Source organism: Callospermophilus lateralis, chromosome 3, assembly GCF_048772815.1.
Source record: "Callospermophilus lateralis isolate mCalLat2 chromosome 3, mCalLat2.hap1, whole genome shotgun sequence".
Lineage (NCBI taxonomy): Eukaryota > Metazoa > Chordata > Mammalia > Rodentia > Sciuridae > Callospermophilus > Callospermophilus lateralis.
In genome coordinates, this window is record NC_135307.1 from 7,971,277 (window position 1) to 7,993,405 (window position 22,129).

General features: G+C 52.9%; 1 protein-coding gene across 6 annotated transcripts in view; it reads left to right on the forward strand.

Moving 5' to 3' along the window:
* The window catches only part of Bcl11b (BCL11 transcription factor B), an 85,351-nt gene that overhangs the window by 20,105 nt on the left and 43,117 nt on the right, over positions 1–22,129 (forward strand). For 2 of the 6 annotated variants that reach the window (XM_076847970.1, XM_076847971.1), the window contains exon 3: positions 17,685–17,897. The exons of 3 other annotated variants lie outside the window; for them this stretch is intronic. In XM_076847970.1, coding sequence (XP_076704085.1) covers positions 17,685–17,897 — 213 coding nt within the window. The remainder of the gene's footprint in view (positions 1–17,684; positions 17,898–22,129) is intronic. One more of the 6 variants, XM_076847972.1, reaches the window with a different exon arrangement.

Here is a 22,129-nt window from a genome sequence, read left to right on the forward strand (position 1 = left end):
GACTTAAATTTTTTATTAGGCACTTGACAGTTCTGTTTTTGTCCTTGTTGCTAATGTTCACGCCTGGCTAATGCATGGCCACTAGCTCTAGAATCTGTTAGGAGTGGGCTATATGTTGGTGATCTGTAAAAAACAGGCAGCCTGGCTGTCACCTTTGTGCCCTTGGGGTCACCTTTTCACTGGGGAAACAGAGATCTTGGATTTTTGGAGCTTAGTATGTGCGATTTGAAGGGCTTTGCAAAGAATAACTGATTTCATCCTCCCTACAACCTCATGACATAGGTGCTAATGTGAACCCCACTTCACAGAAGAGGAAACTGAAGCACAGAGATGTTAAGTCATTTGCCCAAGGTCACACAGTGGTGAGTTAGGGCCCAAGGTGTCAACTCCAGCAGTCAGCTCTTCACTATAGAAACCAGGGCTGCCCGTGGTCACATTTCATCCTGTGTTCCCATCTACTCTACAAAGATGGTGAAGCAGAAATTGTTTCCATTTTGTAAAGGAGGCAGCTGAGTCCAAAGGTGGCTAAGTGCTGTCACAGTCACCCCAGGAGTCGCTGCCTCCATGGTGCCCAGAACCAGGCTCCTGGCTCCCCAGGGTGACGCTGGGTCTTCACTGGGCCATCATTGTCTCCCAGCAGCCCAGGCCTCGGGGGATCCTGTGGTCTTTTAATGCTTCTGGTGCAGGCCTCCTCTGCTCCTAGCTGGGTGAGGAGGAATGACGTCCAGTCTTCTAAGGATGGATCTCCATCATGGTAGCTGGGGCCTGGAGGGTGTGAAAGAACCTGTCCCATACATGCCTGTGGACTCTGTGTGGACCGCCGACTGTGGACTGTGCCTCTTGTGAAGAGCTGCCCCTGACCAGCTGGGTAGCAATAGGCAGGTGGTCTGCCGCACTGTGTTCGGGGAGGGGCAGGCATGGTAGACTCTGGCCTGAGGCCTCATCCTGTGGTTGATAAGCCATGTGGCCTTGAGTGGGCCCTCTCCCCTTCTGGGCCTGAGCGCCTGAGCTGAGAATGTGCTAAGGAACCACCAGTGGCTTCCAACAGCTGCAAGAGCCAGGCTGGGGGGCGGGGGTGGGAGACCACAGCTTCCCACCTAAATCCCCTCCCATCCAGCAACCCTGACGTGACTCCGCTGTCACATGTGGGGTGCAGGAAGTATGTTTTCTCTGAAGAAGCATGGCTGGCAGTGAAAACTCTTAGAAGAAAGACTCCACAGCGTCCTTCTGCCCATGCGGTCAGGTCACCTGGGAGGATTTCTGTACTCCCCGGAGGTTGGAGTTAGCTCAAGGCCCCTCTGGGCCGTGCTGCAGTTGTGTGCTTTGGTTTTGTTTTCATTTTGGTAAAAGGGTCCCCAGAATCATTTAAACCTCAGGCTCTGCAAAACCTGGGCCCACCCTGGCCCAGACGCTGCTAGGCTGAGGCTGGTGACCTGCGGGAGGGCAGGGAGCCGGAGCTCCAGAGGCAGAGCAGAGGCCAGCTGCAGAAGGCCAGCTGCCAGGGGCTTCTTTTATTTTCAAGTGGGTTTCCTGCTGGTCTGCTGGTTCTGGTCTGAGGTCCCTGGGTGCTCAGAAAGGAGTCCATGCTGAGGGTGGCAGGATGTGGAGAGGGGCTGAGGAACAGGGAGCAGGACCACGTGGGGAGCCACAGGTCTGGGAAAGCTTCTGCAGACCACATGGGCAATATGGAAGCTGGGTCCTAGGCACCTTTGGGTGAAAAATAGCACTCCTGGTGTAGAGAGAAGGCAGCTCTTCAGAGGCACCATCTCAGGACAGCCCTCTTCTCCAAGCCAGGGGTGTTTGATCCTGGCTCTTGTCCTTGGGGGAAAGGTAGCTTCCAGGACTTCTGGGCTGTCAGCCTCTGTCAGCCAGAACACAGCCTCAAAGGTGCAGGCATTCAGGTGCGTGGGTCAGCACCCACCCAAGATGACCCCAAAGGTGCAGAGACCTGCAAGCTGACAGCCCCAGGGCCTGGATTGTACCCCAAGTGATGGAGCACAGATAGACATCTGCCCAATCCCACATGGCCGCCAAAGAACCCTACCCTGATGACTTCAGAAGGCAAAGTCAAAGTCCTTGCTCAGGACAGACCATGCCTTCCGAAGGGTACAGCCTCCCAGGGATCCAGGGGTCCTCTCTTGGGGTAGGGGTCAGGGACTGCCTGTCTTGGACTCAGTGTGACCCCAGTGTGGATTTTTCTCCCTGAAGGAGGAAGTAGAACAAACCTTCCAAGACCCCTTCCCACCTCCAGCAACCTAAAAACATTGGGGTTGTAGACCCTCACAACTTGGGTCCTCCCTTGGAGTCTGAGCGGGTTCTTTCCCCCTCCCACTACGAGTTCAAAGCCAGCCAATTAAGAAACCTAAACAGTGCGGTCTTCGCCCTGCATCATTGGCTTGTAAAACTTTCCCTGCAAACGAGGCGACTTTATTCGCTGGGAAAAAGAAGTATGTAATTTTCTTGACCTGGCCTTTGCTTTGGGGAGACGAGGAAAGGCAGAGAAGTCATTTCCATAAACAGACAAGCCCCGAGGCCGCAAACGAGGTCCACACTCCGGTGTCGGGGCACGCGGACCGCAGCGAGGCGGGCTGGAACGCGGAAAGCGGCGAGCGGCGGCGGGGAGGCGGGTCAGCGCGGAGCGCTCTGCCGTAGGGTGCCTGTGGGGGAGTGGTGGCGGTGGGGCTGGGGCCTCAAAGTCCTCCTGATCCTGCGACTGAACCTTTGCTCCCGCTCCCACGAAACCAGGCGCCACCAGTGCAATTTCCCAAGTTCCCCGACGATCGCAACTTGCAAGACTCTGGTCGCCCCCGCCTGCGGCACCCACTTCTTACACCCGGACCCTAGCGCTCCCCATGCCCATGCCAACCCCCGCCACATGCGAGAGCGGTCGGGGCAGCTCCTGCCCTGCAGGCGTGGGACGCTAGGCCCCGCCCTCCCGGAGGCTGCGAGGTTGGGGTCCATTAGCGCCCCTTTTTCACCCAGGCAGAGTACACAATGGCCTTCCAACAGGCGGATGGCTGAGCTCTGGCGGGGGCGTGGAAGTGACCCGCACCTCCCGGACCGCACCACGCGGACAATCGGGCAACTTCGAGACTGTGCCAGGGGCTTTCCCTGCGGCGGTGTTTCTCCTGCGCCTGGCCCGCGTTTCACTGGGGGGGGGGGGTCCCGTGCCTCTGGACACGCCTGGTCCTCTCTCGGTCCCCTCCCTGCCCCTGGCCTCTCCAGCCTGCGCCCAGGGCGCGCTGCTCTATGCCCACAGGCCATCCCCTTCCCGCTCTCCCCGCCTGGGTCTCTCCGCGCACGTTGATTGTGCCTTCCTGGGCGGGAGGGCTGGGGGGCTTCAGGCCCATGCATAATTCGGGGGCTTAATGGGCCAGCTGCCCAAGCGGGGCAGCGAGGGGCGGGCGGAGGCACAGCGAACCCTGCCCGCGTCTGGCCCTGCCGGGAAGGCGCGCTCCTTTCTTCCTCCCATGACAGCTCCCCTCCCCCTCTCGGCCCGGGTCCGAGGAAGGCGCGGGGTGGGCGAGTCGAAGGGCTAACCGTAGGGAGGGGGCGTCCTTAGTGCTTCCGCGTAACTTTTGTTTGGGGGGCTGGGGCGTGCAGCGATCGAAGCCGCCCCGGGACCGGCTCCTGTGGGAGTTGGAATACAGGTTTTCTCGCGGCACTCTGCAGCCCTGCAGTCTGTTTTCCGTGCCCCTTCCCCCTGGCGGCCCCCGTCCAGCCGCAGCCCTGCGAGCACGCCCCTGGCCCGGGGCCAGCCCCCTTCCCGGGCTGCCGGCGGAGATGGATGGAGGCGGAGACCCAAGGTCAAGGGCGGGGAGTCCGGGGGCCTAGGGCCCCTTTGTGCGCGCCGGCCGCCCCTCCTCCATCGGTCGCTCTCTGCTTGCCCCCCCCACCCCACCCCGCTTGCGTGCGCCCCGGAGGGTGACCTTGTCGGGCAAGGCGAATTGCTTTTCTGGACCCCTGGAAACTGCCAGTGGCTCCCTCCCCGAAACCACCAGGCACGAGGGGCGGGCTTCCTCTCCACAGTGACATTTGTCCAGGATCCCGGGGACGCCCGGGGACCTCCTCTCCGCCCGCCGCCATCGCCCGGAAGGGTCGCGCGGCCTTCAGCCCGCCAGGTCCTGAGGCAGGTGAGGCCCAGAAGGAAGGAGCCTCAGAGTTCCCTAGCACGGTTTGTGATCACGCTGGGGAAACAGGCCTTTTCAAAGTGACTTTCTTTGGAAACTTCCCCCACCCCTACCCCGCGAAGAAAAAGAGGGAGCCAGTTTTCATAGAGGGAAATCCTGGGGCTGGGACTTAAAAACACAGAGGGACACACAGTGTTTTCCCAATTGTGTGGGAATGGAACCCTCTCTGGAAGGAGACACCTGGAATTAGCCTCCTGGAATTACAGGGAATTAATGTTAGTTCTTCTCTGCCCTGACTCTCTTATCACTCTCTTATCTGTATGCAAATAGTCACCTTGCTAGGAGCCAGTGAGCAGGTCTTTATTTTTGCTTCTTAAAAATTGGCCTCTGATGGTTGGAAGCACCTACAGACCCTTAAAGACCCACCACCAGCAAGGGTTGGGCCTCCAGTGGATCTCTCAAGGAACAGCTCTTAAGAAAATGCTCAAACATTTTCCCAAAGCTGTTATTCTGGAAATAAAAATGTATGCTGTTTGCCTATGGAAGATGGAAAGTTTGCCTTCCCTGTGACAGTTTTTCCAGCCCAGGGTTGGATCCACGTCTTTATTCTCCATTATTCAGAAATAAGTCTGAACCAGACAGAACACATCTGCTGTAACAGGCAAGAATGTTTTAAGCATAGGTATTGGGATTTGGGTCATGAACAGTGTTCATTGCACCCTCTGAGCTCTCCAGGTACTGGGTAAATAGTGTCTTCCTGGCATTTTGAGTACAAAAAACCCTCCTCCAAATCCCTGATTTAGCTAATCCAAAGTTTGAGCAGCAGGCTCCTCTGGTGGAAGAGTCAGAGGTATCTGTCAATTTATTTGTTGAAAGGCCTGAGGAGAAGGGAACCAATTCAACACTTGGCAACCCAAAGCTGCTGCCAGTCCTGGACAGGAAGATTTTCATATCTGCCTGAACTTGCTCGTTGATTTCTCAGACGTCCATTTATAACAGTTCCAACAAGATAGAATCTGCCTTTGAATATCTGTAAATACGGGTAAAGATCACAATCCAGGCTCATAATGGGCCAAGACGAAAAGGCAGATTCTCCTGTTTGATTAATATTTATGTTACCGGATTCCTTTACAGAAGAAAAGATGAAACACTAATTGTGTGTGTGTTTGAGGGGGCCTCATCCTAGGTCTCTGCAGTTCATTTAGAGAGATGTACATTTTTGGATTTTTGCAGACCAGGTGCGTGTGTGTGGGTAATTGTTCATGTTTTGCTTGAAAGACAGGTATCCTGTGGTTGGCCGACTTAATGGCTATTACCCAGGGAGGAGGCCAATTTATCATCTGTTTTCCTTATTTTGACGACTCAACACTCACAAAAATTAGGTGTGATTTCTCTTTTTAGGTTTGGGTTAAGGCTTTGTGCACAGTGGCAGAAAGTTGTCATTCACAGTCCAGGGTGTTCGCCTTCCTTGGGGGCACACGTCTTGCTGTGTGTCTCTCTGCGCTCTAGGCTGGGTCTGCAGGCACAGGTGGATTTGCCTTGTTTTGTTCAGGAACAGTGTGTGGCAAGGGGATTTGCTTGGCCATGGGGGATTTTGTCAGCTGGATCCAGTTGAAGTTCCACTGGTGGAACTGGGAGCCACAGGGCTGGGAGGAGGCTGCCCTTGCAGCCGTTCTTTCTTGAGCACCTTCAATTTTATTGCTTGGAGAAACCTAGGTTTTCTTAGAGGATTTCCTACGAGTGTGGTTTCCCACAATGGCACCTGAGTCCCAGTTAGACGTTGATAAATATTTGCTGGAACGTCAGGGCCCATCTTAAGGTGAGAGCACCAGAGTGGAGACTCTGGCATGGAACCTTGCACAGCCTCTCAGGTATTTGCTTCCCAAACAGCCCAAGGCAAACCAGTTCCTGTGTTAGTGTCCTTGTCCATAAAATGGGGATGTGCAGTTGTTTGCTTTCCTGTCACCGTCCAGATATGAACACAAACCAGTCTGTGGAGCAAAGCAGTTGCTGATTTCGAAGACATCATAAAAGTAGAGGTTGTTATGGTTCAGTCTGTGGGGGCAGGGTGACTAATTTGCAAAGGGGAAAGGAATCACATAGCTGCTTGTACAGGGTGTCATTTTTAATGCAAGGAAGAAGAATTAGGGGCTTGGGAGAAGGGTTTGGGAGGGAGGACTTAGATGTTCAATTTAGTAACCTAATACGAATAGGAAACACTCCTTCTCTGTCCCCATTCATTTTAGAGGACCTTCCCACTCCCTCTCTCCCCAGCTCCCTATTCCTCCAGAGGACTGTCATGTGATTCAGACTCTTGATAACAGGGGTGTTGCTGTTGTCCTTGACCAGGATACCCCAGAAGAGGTGTTTTTGCTGATATTTGGGCTTTGGGCCCCAGAAGGAGGAGAGCAGGCGCAGTAGAGACTTGGGTGGGGGAGGAATGCATACAGCAGGCAGCCTTTAAGTGCACAGTCGTGCTACATGCAGGTGAGGAAGGAACGCCATGCAGGCTGGGGAGGAAATTCCTGTTTTCTTTTTGCTGCCGCCTCTCTGAGCTAACAGAAATTGGCATTTACATCCACGGAGCACACAGCTGGCTGTCGCGAAATGGTACCTTCACTGGGGAAATGGAAGCCTCCAGTGGCCTGTTGGGGTTCCATTTTACTTTTTGTTGTTTTCCTTTCCAAGAGGCTTGGTTTCTTTTTCCAGCAATCCTGGGTGACCTGAATTGGATTTTTAACAAGGGTAACCTCTGGCAAGGACCCAAACCTCTGGGTTAGTCTTGCTCTTTAGGAATACAGATGCTGTCTTTGCACACTTGCCCCCCGCCACAGGGCCCTGACCCTGGGCTTGGGTTTTGGGGTCGGGGTGGGTGAGCATGCCCTCTCCCTTCCCCGTGGGGTCCTCGATGGAGCCCTTGTTCCGGCATCTGAGCCCGAGTGGGGTGGATACCCGAGTCTGTTGTCGCAGGCTTGCGGCCAGGAGGGTGTCTGGTGCTTCTTAATTGAATACAGATTTGAGTAAATTCCACGTGGGCAGGCGAGGGTGGCCAGGGAGGCGGTGATGCTCCTGTCTCCCTGTGGCTGGACGGGGAAGCAGCTCATAACCTCCCAATCCCAGGAGCCTCCCGGCCGTCCATCTGGCCCACACGTTGTGCAGAAAGGTAGGGAGGCTGCCGAGGAGTTCCAGGACTCCCGTGTAGACGTTGTTTGTGTGAACGGGTTCTTCCATCTTTTGTTAGTGACAGCCCGTTAATTAACCAGCAGACTCCTGCCACCCGCCTTCCTTTGACACATGCATATATTTTGGGGTAGAAGATTCTTGGTCTCCCAAAACTCTGATCCGAACCTTTCAGGAAGTCTCCCTACAGTGCTGCCGCCTCTTCCCTCCCGCTTGTCCTCCCTGCTCCCCCTTCCTGTCCCCTCCTACCCACCCTTCCCTTAAACCCAAGTGGGCTTGTAGCTGACTGGGGGGCGGGCACGTTAAACACAGCTAAATAAATCATGTTTACGCTTGGCGTTCTCGGTAGTGAAAAATCTGTTGGCCGTTTCTACTTCCTTATTTCTCAGCATTTGCTTCCTACCTGTTTTTGAGCACATGCCCAGAAATAGTAGTTTTGTCAAATGAGGGGATAATGCCAGCCAGCCTTTCTTGCTGCCAAGGAAGCTGCTGGATTTTGCAAAACAGAGTGACGTTTTTTTAGTGACACTGATTTTTTTTTCCCCAAAGAAATTAGGATGTAGAATAAGGGTATTAAAATGCACTTAGGGAAGAGGGGGAAAGCTACCTAGTCACCTCTGCCGCTCAGGGGCTTGTAGAGACCAGGGATAGAGAAGAAAGGTCTCCGTTCTGTGTGTACTTGGCTGCTGGAGGCGGAGAGGCTGCTCTGGGCCCGGAGAGCTGAGTCAGGGTTCCTTTATTTCAGCCCCAAGACTTCATTTTCTGTGCCATTTTGGTGATGTTATGCAAGGATCCTTTTTTTTTTTTTTTTCCTGTTTGGTTTTGTGTCTGTTTAGTTTCTGAGGCCCCTGAGCAGTACTTGCTGCATTCTTCCACTGAGGTTACAGTTGGGAATTTCGCCCTGATCTGGGATGGGAGCTTGTGGCGGGGAGATCCTGGCTGCTCTGTCACTGTTTATGCCTGAGATCAGCGATGACGGTGACCCCCCTTCCTCTGAGCTCCTTCCACGACATTTTTTGGGGGGGGGGCATCTAGAAATCATTTTTGTGATGGGATGCTGTTGGCGGGGCAGAGGACTTCCTGGGTAATTACAGCCAAATATAGACTTGAAGATTTAAAAAAAAAATGTATTTTTTTAAAAAATAATTTCAAAAACAAGTAAGTGAAAAATAAACACTGGGAATCCTGTCGCGAGGTGAGCTGTGCAGGCTTCTGTCTCAGGTCCAGCCCTTAGCTCGGTTTCAAAGACAGCTAAGGAAAAAAAAATACAACAAAATCAAAGTCGGCGGGCCATGATTTCCCCAATTTCTAATGGGAATACTCTGCAATAGAAATGATATTTCCATTGAGGACTGCGCTGCCGGTTTCTTTAATTACATTAAATAGCGGTATAAACCTCAGCAGAACGTAAACCCCTGTTACAGCCGCGTGGCGAGCAAGGCTGGATTGAATCGTAAGGAGCAATGTTACAGTGTTAATGTGCTAACAATCTTTATTAAATTAATCCCGCGAAGTGTTAATTTTTACAAATTTTGTTGTGCACACACTGCACGTCACCTCTGGTGTGTTAGGAGATGAAAATGGATTTCACGTCAAAAAATAAGTAAGAAGGGGCGGCTGTCAGGCTGCGCCCTTAGAAGGAAATTTGTGATTTTTTTTTTTTTTTTGCCGTCAAATGCTACCGTACTGAAAAGAAGGCTCATAATATGTATGTTAAATGCCATCTACATACAGAAAACTCAGTTAAAGGAACTACTTGGTTGAAAGTAATTACAGGCCTGTACAATTTTTTAGTCAGTGACATTTCAGACTTGGCTTAGAAACAGAAAGAGACCATAGAAAGATTTTGTGCTTACGTGATGCAGGGCGTCAGGGCCTCGGTATTCTACGTGTCCATTAGGAAAAGGTAAAAGGAAATGAAAGGGGGAAAAAAAGACTCAATCGTCAACAAAATCCAGGGAGAGCTAGATTTTTTTTTTTTAAGTGGTCGTGGAGATCAGTTGCTTCTGACTAATAAATACAAGAAAGAACAACATGTGCATTTAGCCTAGCAGCTCCCTATGTTTACAATTTGGTTTCTTTTCTTTTTTCCCCCCAACTTTCTATTGACCAAGTTCCTTTCTATGCTATCTAAAAACAAGAAGCCCCTCTGGCCTCTTCCTGCCCAGGTAGGATTTTATGGCCCCTCTTTTTAAAAGGGCCAGTGGCGCTTGCATTCCTCAAGCCCAGGGCTGCTCTGCACCTGCACCCTCAGCAGCCCTCTGCCCTGGCTGCCCGGGTCACTCGGCAGCCTCCTTGCCCGGCACTCTGTTTCCTTTACATTCTTTTTATTGGCTATACTGTGATATTTTCATTCTTAATTCCCCGGGATTCTCACAGACCCGACTTCCTTCCCCCTTCTATTTATTCTCTTGCCTCCTTCGTGCGGTGCTTGAGCTAAAGCCAGTATTGGAGTTTGTGGGACCTTGGAACCACAATGACTTCCGGAGCACACCCGTTCTAAGGCATGTTTCATGAAGGACCCGATTCTTAACAGAGTCAGGCTCGTGTTTCCACGTTATTCCCATCAGGCACAGGGGCTGCTGGTGGGAAAGCAAAAGGTGTCCTCAGATGAAAACTCACGGTTGGCATCAAATCTGAAGATTCATTTCCTGGTTTATTTCCCTCGTGTGACGTGTGACTTCTGTCTTCACTGTGGATTTTTCTTCTAGCTCTAAATAAGGGAAACATCTGAGAGATGCCTGGCAAGTTTGTCACTGGAGTCTGGTCTCTAAGCTCCATTTGAGAAAGTGGTGTGGGGGCCTGACATCAAGTCCCAAATTCTTCATCTTAGAATGCAAAAGATGCAGCAGCGTTTAAGTTCAGTGTGTAGACTGCATCTTCATCCAGCCGTGCTTCTTGCAGATACTTGTAGTACACTGTTGGTTACTCTGGACACATGCGGAGGTAAAATTCACGAAGGCTTTTGGATGAGTTTTATTTGAGGGATTGAGGGTAGGAGCTGCTAAAGATTGAATGAAGCAGCTACTCAGCTTCTGACCAGAAGGCCTAAATCAGGGGAAGAAGGGGAAATTCCTCTGCTAGATACTGGGTAGATTCAGAGAACCTATACACCCCAGTTTTGTCCTTGGCCCCTACAGACTCCAGGTGATGCCTGCAGACACTTCCCCATGTCCATGTTGCTGATATAGGTGTGTTTGTTGTGTGCACATATATGTGTAATCTCTCTTTATACTATAGATGTGCATGCACACATTTTTCTAACTTGGCAAACATATGGTCTCACCCTCTGTTGTCCCCGGGCCTACCAATTCCAGGATCTTGGGCCCAGGTTGGTGGACCCTGCCTGCCATGGTCACCCCAGAGGAGTCCTGTTCTTTTTTCCATGTGTATCCTAAAGCGGTGCTACACAGGCCTCAGCATGGTTGGAGTTTATTTGCATTCCAGCTGCTCAGAGAGCTCCAGGGGGAAACCCCTGGAGAGATGTGAAGGAAAGGAGTCCAAGCTGCAAATTTCCTCCCTGCAGATTCCGGTTTAGGGGTTGGAAGGTGAGCCCCAAATAGCTGGTCACCTCCTCTGCCTCACCCTGAGTGGTTGGTTCTGCGTAGGTGGTCTGGGGGCACCCTTCCTACCCTGCAACCCCTGGAATTTCCTCTGCTCTCTCCCTTGGGGGGCTCTTTTGGAAGGGCCATGGCGATAGAGCTTTACCAATTCTAGCCTCAGGGTGCAGAAAGGGTCTCTGCTGCCCCAGAGGATTTCAGCAGCTTGCATCTTGAGGAAATTGGGGTTGGCAGCCATTAAAGCAGGTGCTTCTGGACCCGGGAAAGGGGCGTGGCTGATTCTAATTGCAAGAAGCAGCTGCCCTGGCTGATGGTTCCTTTTCCAAACCCTGGCGGAAGGAAGAAAACAGGTTTTGGTAGTGTTTTGGGGGGCATGGTCTGTCCTTTGCCTCTCCTGTCTCCTTCCTTGGATGCTCTAAATGGGCAGCATGTTGGGGAGAGGAAATAGTTGAAGTGGTGATTCACCATGACAGATTTCAGCAGTACTGGAGGAGGGAGGAGCTACGAGGAGGCAACCTTGCTTCCTGTCCAAGAGACCTGCTTCTTGCCTCTTCTGGGTGGCCAGATCTTCTCATGGCAGGTGTCCACACAGGGCTGTGGATGGTTGGTGGTGTCTCAGAGTGGTCGTTTGAGAAGTGGTGGGAGAGATGGCCTCAAGTTCAGAGTTGAAGAGATGTGTGTTCCTGGAGGCCATGACCTGCTGCCCTGCACTGGCAGTGGCCCTCTCTGAGTCCAGCTGGGCTGACTGGGCTGATGTTGTTGTTATTGTTTTTTACAATGAAATGAAATCAAGTTCCAGTGTTTGCTGGTTCCTGCACTTTGGGGTAATCCCACTTAAGGAGCAGAGAAATTTACTTGGTTGTATGCCCCCACCCCCAGACTCCTGTAGGTCTGAAATTGAGCAACAAAGAAAGTTCCTTAGAATTATTCTCTATTCCTGCTGTTTGGGCTCCTCTTCCACCCTTCAACCACCCCCGCCCCCTGCAAAAGAAAGGGAGAAAGACATAATGATGGGAAGGTCGGGTCTTGTCGGGTGAGACCCTGTGCCTGTCTCATTTAAGGTGGCACTCCACTTCTTTCGAATAGGAAATTGCCAAAATGGATGTCATCGGCTGCTAATTAGATGTATTTTAACTGCAGGATCATTTTACCAGCTAATACTGTTATTATGTGCTTCAGTGTGAACCCATGGTGGAGCTGTTACAATATGAGCACGAGGCCTTAGCAGACAGCTAATGGAGGCTGCAGGGTCTGTGGAGGCACTTCCCCTTGGTGATGGCTAGTGACAGTCTATTTTTGGACCTAAAGATGCCTGGGTCTGGCCCTGTGCTGAAGGTCTGAGTCCTTTTAACCTCTCAAGATGAGCCAGGCTTTACTGATGTCCACTTTCTTTCTGTGCTTAGAGCAGGGCCTGAGTCTGAGGAGGCCCTGAGATTCCAGATTGTGGACACCAGCGGTCACACACAGCTCTGTAGACTTAACTGCCCTCCCCCCCTGCCCCCTAGTCTTTGGGCCTCTGGACCTGGCTAGGGGCACCAAATGACCACAGGTTATGTCATGGCTGTGCCAATCTAGGCTGAGCCCCCGGAACACAGTACCAAAGTAGGCAGACCTGCATCTCGACATGGGTTACAAACTGAGCTGGTTTCACCTCCATCTTTTCTCTCTAGCAAACCGGAAAAAGAATCCTAATTTCCCTTCGGGGTGGGAGGAGGCGGGCTAGGATTGGGATAATGATTCTTAAATATGAGCAGTGTATTTGACTTCATGTTATTTCTCCCTCCCCCCTTAATACACAGCATTTTTATCATCTTTAAGACAAAGTAGCTGGCAAAATATTTAAGTGATCAGGAAGAAATGTTTTTATTTGCCCGAGTGTGAATTGGGTTATCTGCCTATCTTGTTTATGAAATTTGGGGCTGCCTTTCCAGCACAGTATGTTCGCCTCTCAAATCTTTCCCGGCTCCCATTTCCATATTTCTGCGTGCTTGTTCTTTGTTAATCACTTGGCAAGCGCTTATTTGAATATTAAAAATTTCTTTAATCATCAAAGGCAGGAGCACAGTCTCATGAATATTCATATTTTCCCCCCTCCTCAGACTGGATTCTAGTTCATTACCCTGCAGTAAAAGCCAAACAGCCATCAATCGCCCTCATTACAGGCTCTGGCGTTTTGATTGGCTGCCTGCTGCCCAGAGCTTTTTTTTTTTTTTTTTTTTTTTTAAATTTTCTCCTTCTCCTATGAGCTGTCTTGTACCTGCCAACAACCACACCAAAAAAAAAAAAAAAAAAAAAAAAAAAAAAGATCAACACAACAATGCAAGAATAAATTTTTCTGGTTGAAAAACAACTTTGCAAACTTGTCATACAGTCCTGTGGCTTGCTGCGCCTTAGCGGCCACCAGTGCCTCCACCCTTCCCTCTTACCACCCCCCCACCCCCCAAAAAAAAACCTAGGGAAAAAAGGGGGAGGGAAGAGAGAAAAAATTAAATAAATAAATAAAAAGGGAGAAACTTGAGCCTCAGAGATGAATATTTGTCAAGAGAGTTGACGTAAGTTTCATTTGCATAATGACTTTGTACTTCTGCATTAATAAAATTTGCATATGAAGCCATGTTAATTACTCCTGATCATGCTTTTTGCATTCATGCATAGTAATTTTCTCCGACTTGTGAGAATTAATGTCTTGGCATGGGGGGAGGGGGCGCGGGGACTGTCAGGTTCCCTTGCCAGTGTCCCTCGCTCACATGCCTGGCTCCCTGTCTGTCTCCTTCGCTGATCTATGACTCATTTCTGCACTATCAGTAGGAGTTCTCGCCTTAAAAAAATGTATCCGTTGAAAGGCACCAGTAGGGAGAAAAATAGACCTCTCCCGCGCAGTGTATTCCGGGCCACCTCTCTGGCTAGGGACGCGGCATCTGCAGTCCTGCCATCCCGGAGCGGCTGCTGCCAGGGGACGCGGCGCTGGGCTGGGCTGGCTCCCCTCTCGGCGGAGTGGGGCGTTTCCAGGCGTTTTGTGGCTGCACGCTCAAGGTGGGCGTGTCGCCGCTAGTGCGCATGTGTGAGGCTTGGAGCGGAGCATCTGCAGGGCCCTGGGAGGGAGGAGGGCTGCAGACCCCCTCGGAATGCTTCAGGCCGGGAAGGCATTGAAATGAGCTCGCGCCCGATGATGCTGGAGCTTCGGAAGCATTTTAGGGAGACTTTTTGGGGTATCTTTTTGTACCAGATACAGAGAACCGGGTGGCAGGTTCTGGCCTTCCTAAGCCCAGTGCGTCTGGGCTCCTTCTTCAGTCTTTCCCAGCCTCAGTTTCCTCTTTTGTGAGAGTGGGATATGCTACTCCATAGGAAGGCTCTGGGCTTGCTTGAGATAACTCAGGTATTAATCGTTTATTTATTTTTCCTTAATTAAAGTGAACTTCCATGATTAAAAATCAAGCCAGCCATGATTTTATTTATAAGTCCCCTGGATCCAACCTAAAACTGAGATGGTGGCTTGGCATCCCTAGGTGCATGGGGGTCTGTTCAGATTCCAAACGGAACCCATGGACTGCAAAAGAAATCATTTTACATTTTTGTTTACTCTCGTAATGCTGGGGATGGACTCCAGGGCTTCCAGGTTGCTGGGCAGGCCCACTATCCCTGAGCCACACCTCCAGCCCCTGAAAGCTTTCTTTTTAAAACGGTGACTTGCAGGCTTTGTAGGCTCCCTCCACCAGGCAGCTCCAGTGCTGTGAGAAGCACCCTTGGGAGTAGGGAAAGTTCCAAAATGGAAAACTAGAAAGGGATCTGATCATTTAGTGGTCACTAAGACGGTGACTAAGTTTACCAGATGTCTAACTTTGGTTCATGTTGTCCTGACCCTTTCAAAATGAGGAAGCTGAGGCTCGGAGAAAGTAATCACCTTAGGTCACATGGCCAGGGGATAGCAGAGGAAGGATGTGAGCCCAGGCTCTCTCCTGGCCCACCCCCAAGGCCGCTGCCTCTGGGCTTCCTGGCTTGCTGCTCTCAGGTGCTCTTTACCCACGACTCCAGATTTCCTGGCTGCACTTTTAAAGGCAAACACCCCTCCCCGTGGAAGGGCAGGGCTGGGAGGTGGCCTGGGACAGGTATTGAGGCCTAGAGACAATGTCCTCACCTTTGATTTTTTTTTAAGATTCACTAAATGTAGAATTCACCATTTCGTCTGTCAGTGGTTTTGATTATATTTACAGTGTGTGCAGCCGTTACCACTGTCTGATTGCAGATAATCTAATTTATACTCCTACACAGAAACCCTGCACCCATTAGCTCCCAGCCCCTGGCAACCTGGACTTTCCGTCTCCATTCATTTGCCTGTTCTGGATGTTTCCTATCCATGGAATCATATGATGGATGGCTTCTTGCATCACTTAACTTGTGCTATAGCTGCAGAGGGGGCTTCTTGAATCCCACCTTTGGGGAGAGCTGCAGTCTAAGCTGCCCCCAGGGACATCCTCCTGCATGGCAGAGGGTAGCCTAAGAGTCCCAGAGGCCCTCACTCTGCAGCCCGCTCTTTTGCTTCTTCTGAGCCACTCCTGAAGCAGGGGACTTCAGTGTGGTCAGCATTCCTAAGGAGGCCCTGGGGTGCAGCCCCAACCCCGTGCAGAGCATTGTGTTATGGTATGTGACCTGCGCTGACAGACTCTGGTCTAGCCCACTGCTGCCCTTTCCTTCCTGCTCCTTGGCTCTTCTGCTCGTCAGGGGAAAGGAGTCAGGTGTGTGTTATCTGGGACAGCTGACTCCAGGCTGCGAGGTGCTGCACAGCTGGGGTCAGTGCTGCTGGCTGTGTTGCCATCTTGCCCAGAGCCCAGGAGCCAGAGTCTGGACTTGGCTCTTTACAGCTATTGATGGCTGGATTGAGGTCAAGGACTCTTAGGCTTCCCTGCCCTTCCCTTGCTCTCAGGATACCAGGTGTCCTGGTCCCTCCACCCCACCTGCAGCCATAGAGGGAAACAGAAGATATAGCTGGACTCATGGTCCAGAGCTCCCCAAGCCTCAGGCCCCACTTATCCCCACTTGCTGAACAGGTGGTTAGGGTATACTCAGCACAAAGCCACTATCAGGGCCACAGAGGGTCCAGAGCCCACCATGGTCTGAGGGAGGTTCCATGTAGGTCTTTGAGGCCTGTAGTGGACAGGGTCAGATGTACAATGTCCAGTTCCAGGCTGGGGGTTCAGGGCTGTCCAGGGCAGACTTCCGGAAGGAGGCAGGTGACACTGGCCTCAGATGCAGACCTTTTTCGGTGCCTACACTAAGTCTGGGGCTTGACTGTCAGCCTCTGGGGTTGGATCTGCTCAGGGGTTCCTTGGCCACGCCCTTCTGGGGCTGTGGCCAGTTCTGAGACAGCCCCGTGCTTGGGCTAGCCTAGTGCAAAGTCTTCATGGGCCTGGACAGTGTTGGTACTAGCTTTGTTTGTGGCCTCTTGGCAGGACATATTCAGAGTTCCCAAGCTTCAAGCTGGGGTTCTTCTCACATGCCACGATGACCCTTATCCTGGATTCACATTTTAGAGAAACAGAGCATGTCAAAAAAGAGCTCTGGTTTTAGAGCCAGGCAGCAGGGTTTGATGGGGTCAGTTGCTGGATCTGCAGTTTTCTGAGTCATGGCCTCAGTTTCCTGGTCTGTGCAATGGGTGTCCTAGGTCCATGCCCACCGTGGCATATTAGGAGGCTCAGTCACATGAAGACAGACAGGTTCCTGGTTTGCAGTGGGTGGCTGAGCCCAGTGGCTCTTCCTGGGATGGGGGAGTCACACATGGTGGCTGTGGAGTGGGCCAGTTCCCCTCATGCAGACCTGTGCTGGGAGGTGAGGTGCTGTAGCCTCTCTGGCGAGCCGACTGGGCTCAGCTGCCCATCATCTCGTTGATGTTTTCTTTTTCTCTCTCTGATGCTTCCCTGCTCAATTATTTACCCAGGGAATTTGGGCTTCTTCACTTGTGGTTTTGGCAAGGGCTTCACACAAATGTTTTGCCCTGGTGGTCTCTTAGCCATGTAAGATAAACGGCCAAATCAAACGCAGGCCTTGCCGGCAGCCCAGGCGAGCTGTAGGGCTGGGCGGAGGCGAGGCGGGCCCTGGCCTGGCCCTCCTAGTTGCTGTCAGACACTGGGGGTGGCGAGTGGGGGAAGCAGGGACTCCCAAGCCAGGGCTGAGACATGAAGAGGGGTCTGGGCCGTGCCAGGTTTTCCTGGGGGTGGAGGGAGGGGGGGAATCGAAGCCTCTGAAAGCAACCCGGGCTTGGGTGCTGCTTGCGGGGGACTGGAGAGAGGCCTCAGCTAGTAGTTAGCTAGGCGGGTCGCTCACCAGTGCCCAGCCCCTTGGAGGTGGACTTGAGGAGCCCAGGCCTGTCCCAAGAGCCCATCGCGGTGTCAGACGGTGGCGGCTCCGAGCTTCCCAGTTCTTCCCGGGGTAGCCCAGATCTGGGGGAAGAAATCCCCAATTGGAGCCTGCTCCAGTTTGCTACAGAAGACCCTTCCTGGAAGGGTCTTTCCTGGGAGTGGGGCCCTGACAGTCCCTATGTGCCTTAGCCCCCTACACAAGGCCCCCAGAAGTGGGGTGTCAGTCCCTAGACCTGGCAGCTGTGGATATAGGACTCTCTCCAGTGCCCCCTGCCCACTTCCCTGACCCCCTCTCCCCTGCCTGTGCCCTGGTCACCCTCCCTGCAGGGCCTGGCACCCCTGGGGCCTCCGGCCCTTGAAGGCTGGCTGCAGCCCTGTACCCCGGGCCCCCTCCCATGCCCTAAGCCCCTTGTGCAGTCCAGGGCCCGACTGACCAGTCTTTTCTATTGTTTTTTCTCCAGGGCCGTGCAGGCCTGCCCAGCTGCCAGCGATGGCCCCCATAGCTGCCTCCTCCCACCCTCACACATCCGTGATCACTCCACCTCTGCGCGCCCTGGGCGCTCTCCCGCCCTGCTTCCCGCTGCCCTGCTGCAGCGCACGCCCGGTCTCGGGCGACGGGACTCAGGGTGAGGGTCAGACGGAGGCTCCCTTTGGATGCCAGTGTCAGTTGTCAGGTAACGAGGCCGCCGCGATGGGGGGGTGGGCTCCCGGGGATGGCGGGGTGTGCCCGGGCAGAGCAGGGGACCTAAGGTGGGACCCAGGGAGGAAGAGCAACCCTCACCCAAAAGGCATTTTTGGGGTGCTCTGGGAAGCTGGTGAAGGATGTCCACAGAACTGTAAACCCGTGACTGGTCCCCATGGGTCAGGAGGTCCCTCCACCCCTGTCGCCCCCACTCCCAGAATGCATTGCCCAGCCTCCAAATTTCATCTCTTTGGGCTGTTTAGCTAAAGCTTAATTGGATAACGCTTAACATCTGAGGTTTTCTTCTGCCCCTGCCTCTGCTCCCCCGCCCCCCTGCCGCCCGACGAGGCTGGGAGATTCCTTGGTTGTCTGTGTGCATCGCCGGAGCCATCCGAAATGCTGAGTTTCTCTTTGGGACAATGTGTTGCCCATTAACTTAGAGGGGAAAAAAAAGTTGCTCAAAAGGAGCCTTTTAAAAAGCTGTGGCCATGGGAGGGAGTGAAACATTCTGGGGGGGCGGGTGTGGGCAGGGACAGGGGCCTGGCTCTGGGCGGACCTCAGACCTTCACATCTGTGCTTGCCCCCACTCCCCCTGCTCCCCTGGGAGGCCATGTGGCTGCCCATAACGCAGACGGGCAGGCAGGTCAGCAAGGCGACGCTCGGCCTCCGCCTCCTCCCTACTCTCTCCCCAAAGAGAACCCAAAGTCCTGTGGCCTGGGTTCCCCAGGAGCTCGCGGGCGGAGGGCGCTTACTGCAGCTCTAATAGGCCTGGTGTGCAGTGCGTAGTGGCTGCGTGAGCCAGGATGCTGACACAGACTCACGTGGACATGGCTGTGGCCTGGTTTCCGTGGCAGGGGCTAGGAAAGGAGAGGGTGGCTGCAGAGCTGGGGCAGATTCAATTTGTTCCTGCCCCGTCACCAGGCACACTGCAGGCTTTCTCTTGACTCAAGATGTCAAAGGAAGACTTTGTATTGAGCAGGTTTTGCTTTTCATTGATTGATGCTGTCCCAAGGGACAGTCCTTGGTGGAGCATGAGCTTTGCAAATGGCCCCTGCTAGCCTCTGCTCTAGGGCAGGAACTCCTGGCCTTCCTGCTGGTGGGGTGGCCCGCAGCCTTCAGTGCCACCCTGCTATGACGGGTGATGACATCATAGGATCTGGCTTCCAGGGGGAAGTTCTGGTTTTTTACTGGGCTTGTGCCTTAAATGCTCAAACATCAGAATCACCCGGGAAGGAGTTGGAACTACTTGTAAAGAAGCTGGCTGCCTGTCTGGGGCCGCCTGCTCCCCAGGGTGGTTGGGGCTCCTGTACTGGCTTGGTTGTCGATTGCTCTGTGAGTCTGGGGAGGACCTTTTTGCCCAGCGAGGGTTGTCTGCTCTGTTTGGGTGGCTGCCCCACTCTCATGGCTTCCTGTAATTAGTGCAGCAGCCCTGCAGCCTTGCAGCCACTGGGGGGGCCACGCTATCAAAGATCAGCCTGAGTGTTTACGACCGGACTCGGTCAAGTTCTGCATGTAGAAACACGATCCCCTCGCCAGAGGTGCACCCGAGTTTGCTTAACCCTCTGTTGGCTCTGGCCCTCCTTAGAAGCAGCCAGAGTGGAGGAGAGTTAGCTACGGGACCAGGCACCTCCCTGACAGGGTGGGCTCTCCTGGCAGCTTTGTGGAGTGCCAGGCAGGAGCCACTGCAGTCCAGTTGTGCAGATGGGAGTGGAGGTGGGGGCAAAGTCTGGGAGGGCATGTGGCTGGGCCAAGGCTGCAGGACTGGGATTTGTCTCTGGGAGGCCTCCTGAGCAGGCCACCTCTCTTCCCAGGGAGCCTCCTCTGTGCAGTGGAGGATGAGCAAGGTTTGCCCTGCCTGACTCCCTGTGAACTCTGCCATCATCTGTCCCCACGTACTCTACTGGGCTCCTGATGAGGGCCATGCCTAGTGTGGGCACTGCCTGACACCCGGCATTTGCGTGAGTTCTTAAACGCAGTCCTCACAGCAGGCTCACACTTTACTCCCCCACTTTATGGATGAGCCTTGGAGACACCGTGGTGGTGTCACGGCTCACATGCACCCGCTCATTCTTCAGCCAAAAGCCATTTCTTGGGCACCTGCTTTTAGGCACCCTGCAAACAGAGTGTGGGCTCCTGCCCACCTGCAGCTTGCATTCTGCTGCGGGGAAGAAGGTATGGGGTGAGAAGGAAGGTGGGAGATCAGGCAGTGAGGAAGTCGCCCTTGTCCAGCACCGGCCTTGTCAGTGGCCTGGGCGCATCTCTGGATTTTAGGGCTTCAGAAGTTCCAGGGCTCTGGCCTGCGAGCAATGCCATGCTTGGGGAGAAGAGTGGGCAAAGGTGAGGCACTGTTCCTGGGGTTGGGACCACAGTGGTGAGCTCCCGGGCCTTTCGGGAGCCACTCCTGAGGGGCCTGCTCTTGCTTCCCACCCTCTGCTCCACACTCAGTGCTTTTCTTGTTCTTCCTTTGGTCCCTGCTTATTAGCCTGCACTAGAGTGGACTGTCATATTTGCTGATCAATTTCAATACCTGAAAATATCCCATTCCAGTGGTTCTTGTCCCTTTGTGGTTTCTGTCCCTGTCACTGGGCTGTATGTTTAAGTGTTTTTAGTGCCTGTTTAATTAGTAGCTGGAATGGAGTCGTTCAATTCCCAGTAATGGTTAGGAGGAATCAGTCCACTGTACCAATGGAGCGGTGCTGCCATTCTCACTTTGTTTTGTCCCTTTTGGATGAGGATGCGTTGAACCCATCTCTTGAAGTTAGTAGGGCAAGCCCCTGTGCAAATGTATCACATACAGGTTAACTGTGTGCTGTAAATGCACTCTCGGTTATTTATAGAAGATGTGAGTCTGTGGGGGGGAAGCATACAGGTGTGGTTCACCTCCATCCCAGGGTCCCAGAAGCTCAGTCCCCCACCCTGGGCCTCCTACGGTGGTCACAGTGGGGAGCAGGGACTCTGGGCCCGTTTCCTGTGGACTCTGCTGTTGTAATGTGGGGCTCTGAGCTGAGGCCCTGCTGGGGCTCAAAACCTTCCCTGAGAAATTCCAAGTGAAGGCTGTGGGGTGCCTGTGGTCCGGTCTGGTCAGTGGACTTGAAGATGTCATTGCTCCTCTTTGAGCCTTGTTTTTTTTTTTTTTTAAATACACCCCCCCCGCCCCAACACACACACACGCACTCATATATACATTCACATAGACATTTTCATGTTGTTCTCCGAAGCAGATCACTGGGGGCTGCATGGGGCTTGGTGGGGGCTCCAGGATGGATATGGGGGCAGAGGGTGGGAAGTAAGAGCAAGCCCCTCAGAAGTGGCGGACTCAGGAGGCTACTGAAGATTGCTGGGCTTCCCCTTCCCCCCAGTGCTTCTCTGTTCTGAGGTTTCTGTGATTGGAAGGTGGTCATCAGAGCGTATCAGATTTCTGGGGGGTGCAGTGTGAACTGGGTGGCCTCAGATGGGCCATGGCCCTTCTCCTTTCCTCCATTTCCCCATCTGTAAATTGGGGGGTAATATTAGCTCCTGGGGTTGATCCTAGGATTGCCTGGGGTCACATAGGCCAGGTGCTGAGTGTGAGAACAGTGCCTTGTGCTGAGCGGACCCACAGGAGCAGAAGGGCTTCCTACTTGGCAGTGCTGGGTGCCTGGCACTGTGGAGGTCCTCTCAAGCTGCGTGCCTGGCATCACACTTAAAGGTATTGAGCGCCTTGGCTGCCGCAGATCATGCACCAGCCTTAGGAGGCGAAAAAGGAACGTAGACACTTCATTGCATATTTAAAGGCTGCAAATGGTCATCAGCCACAGTGATTAATACATGCGCTTGGAGAAGTTCAAGGTCTCATGCAAGAACACACAGGATCCCGGCTCGGGGAAGTGGAAGTGTTTGGATTTAATAGAGGGAGTCAGTTGCAGTCATTAGTATATGCTGAAATCACAGGGCAATCTTGTAAAGTTAAATTCAATTTACTTTTCTACTGAAATTGTGCTTGCTGTGTTATTTAAGTAGTCTGGGGTTTCTTGGCATGGGTTAAAGGGACAATAAAGATAAAAGAATACCTGTAAGTAAATAGTAGGGTTGAACAGTAGAATCTATCGTTCTCTCCTCCTTCAATTATATCCCAGCGTTCCTTCTGTGTCGGTTTTATAACCGGAGCCGTCCAATGGGAGGCCGTGGATTAGACCACCCTCGCTGCAAAGGCCTGATGCAATTAATACAGTCTGTCTGGAAAGT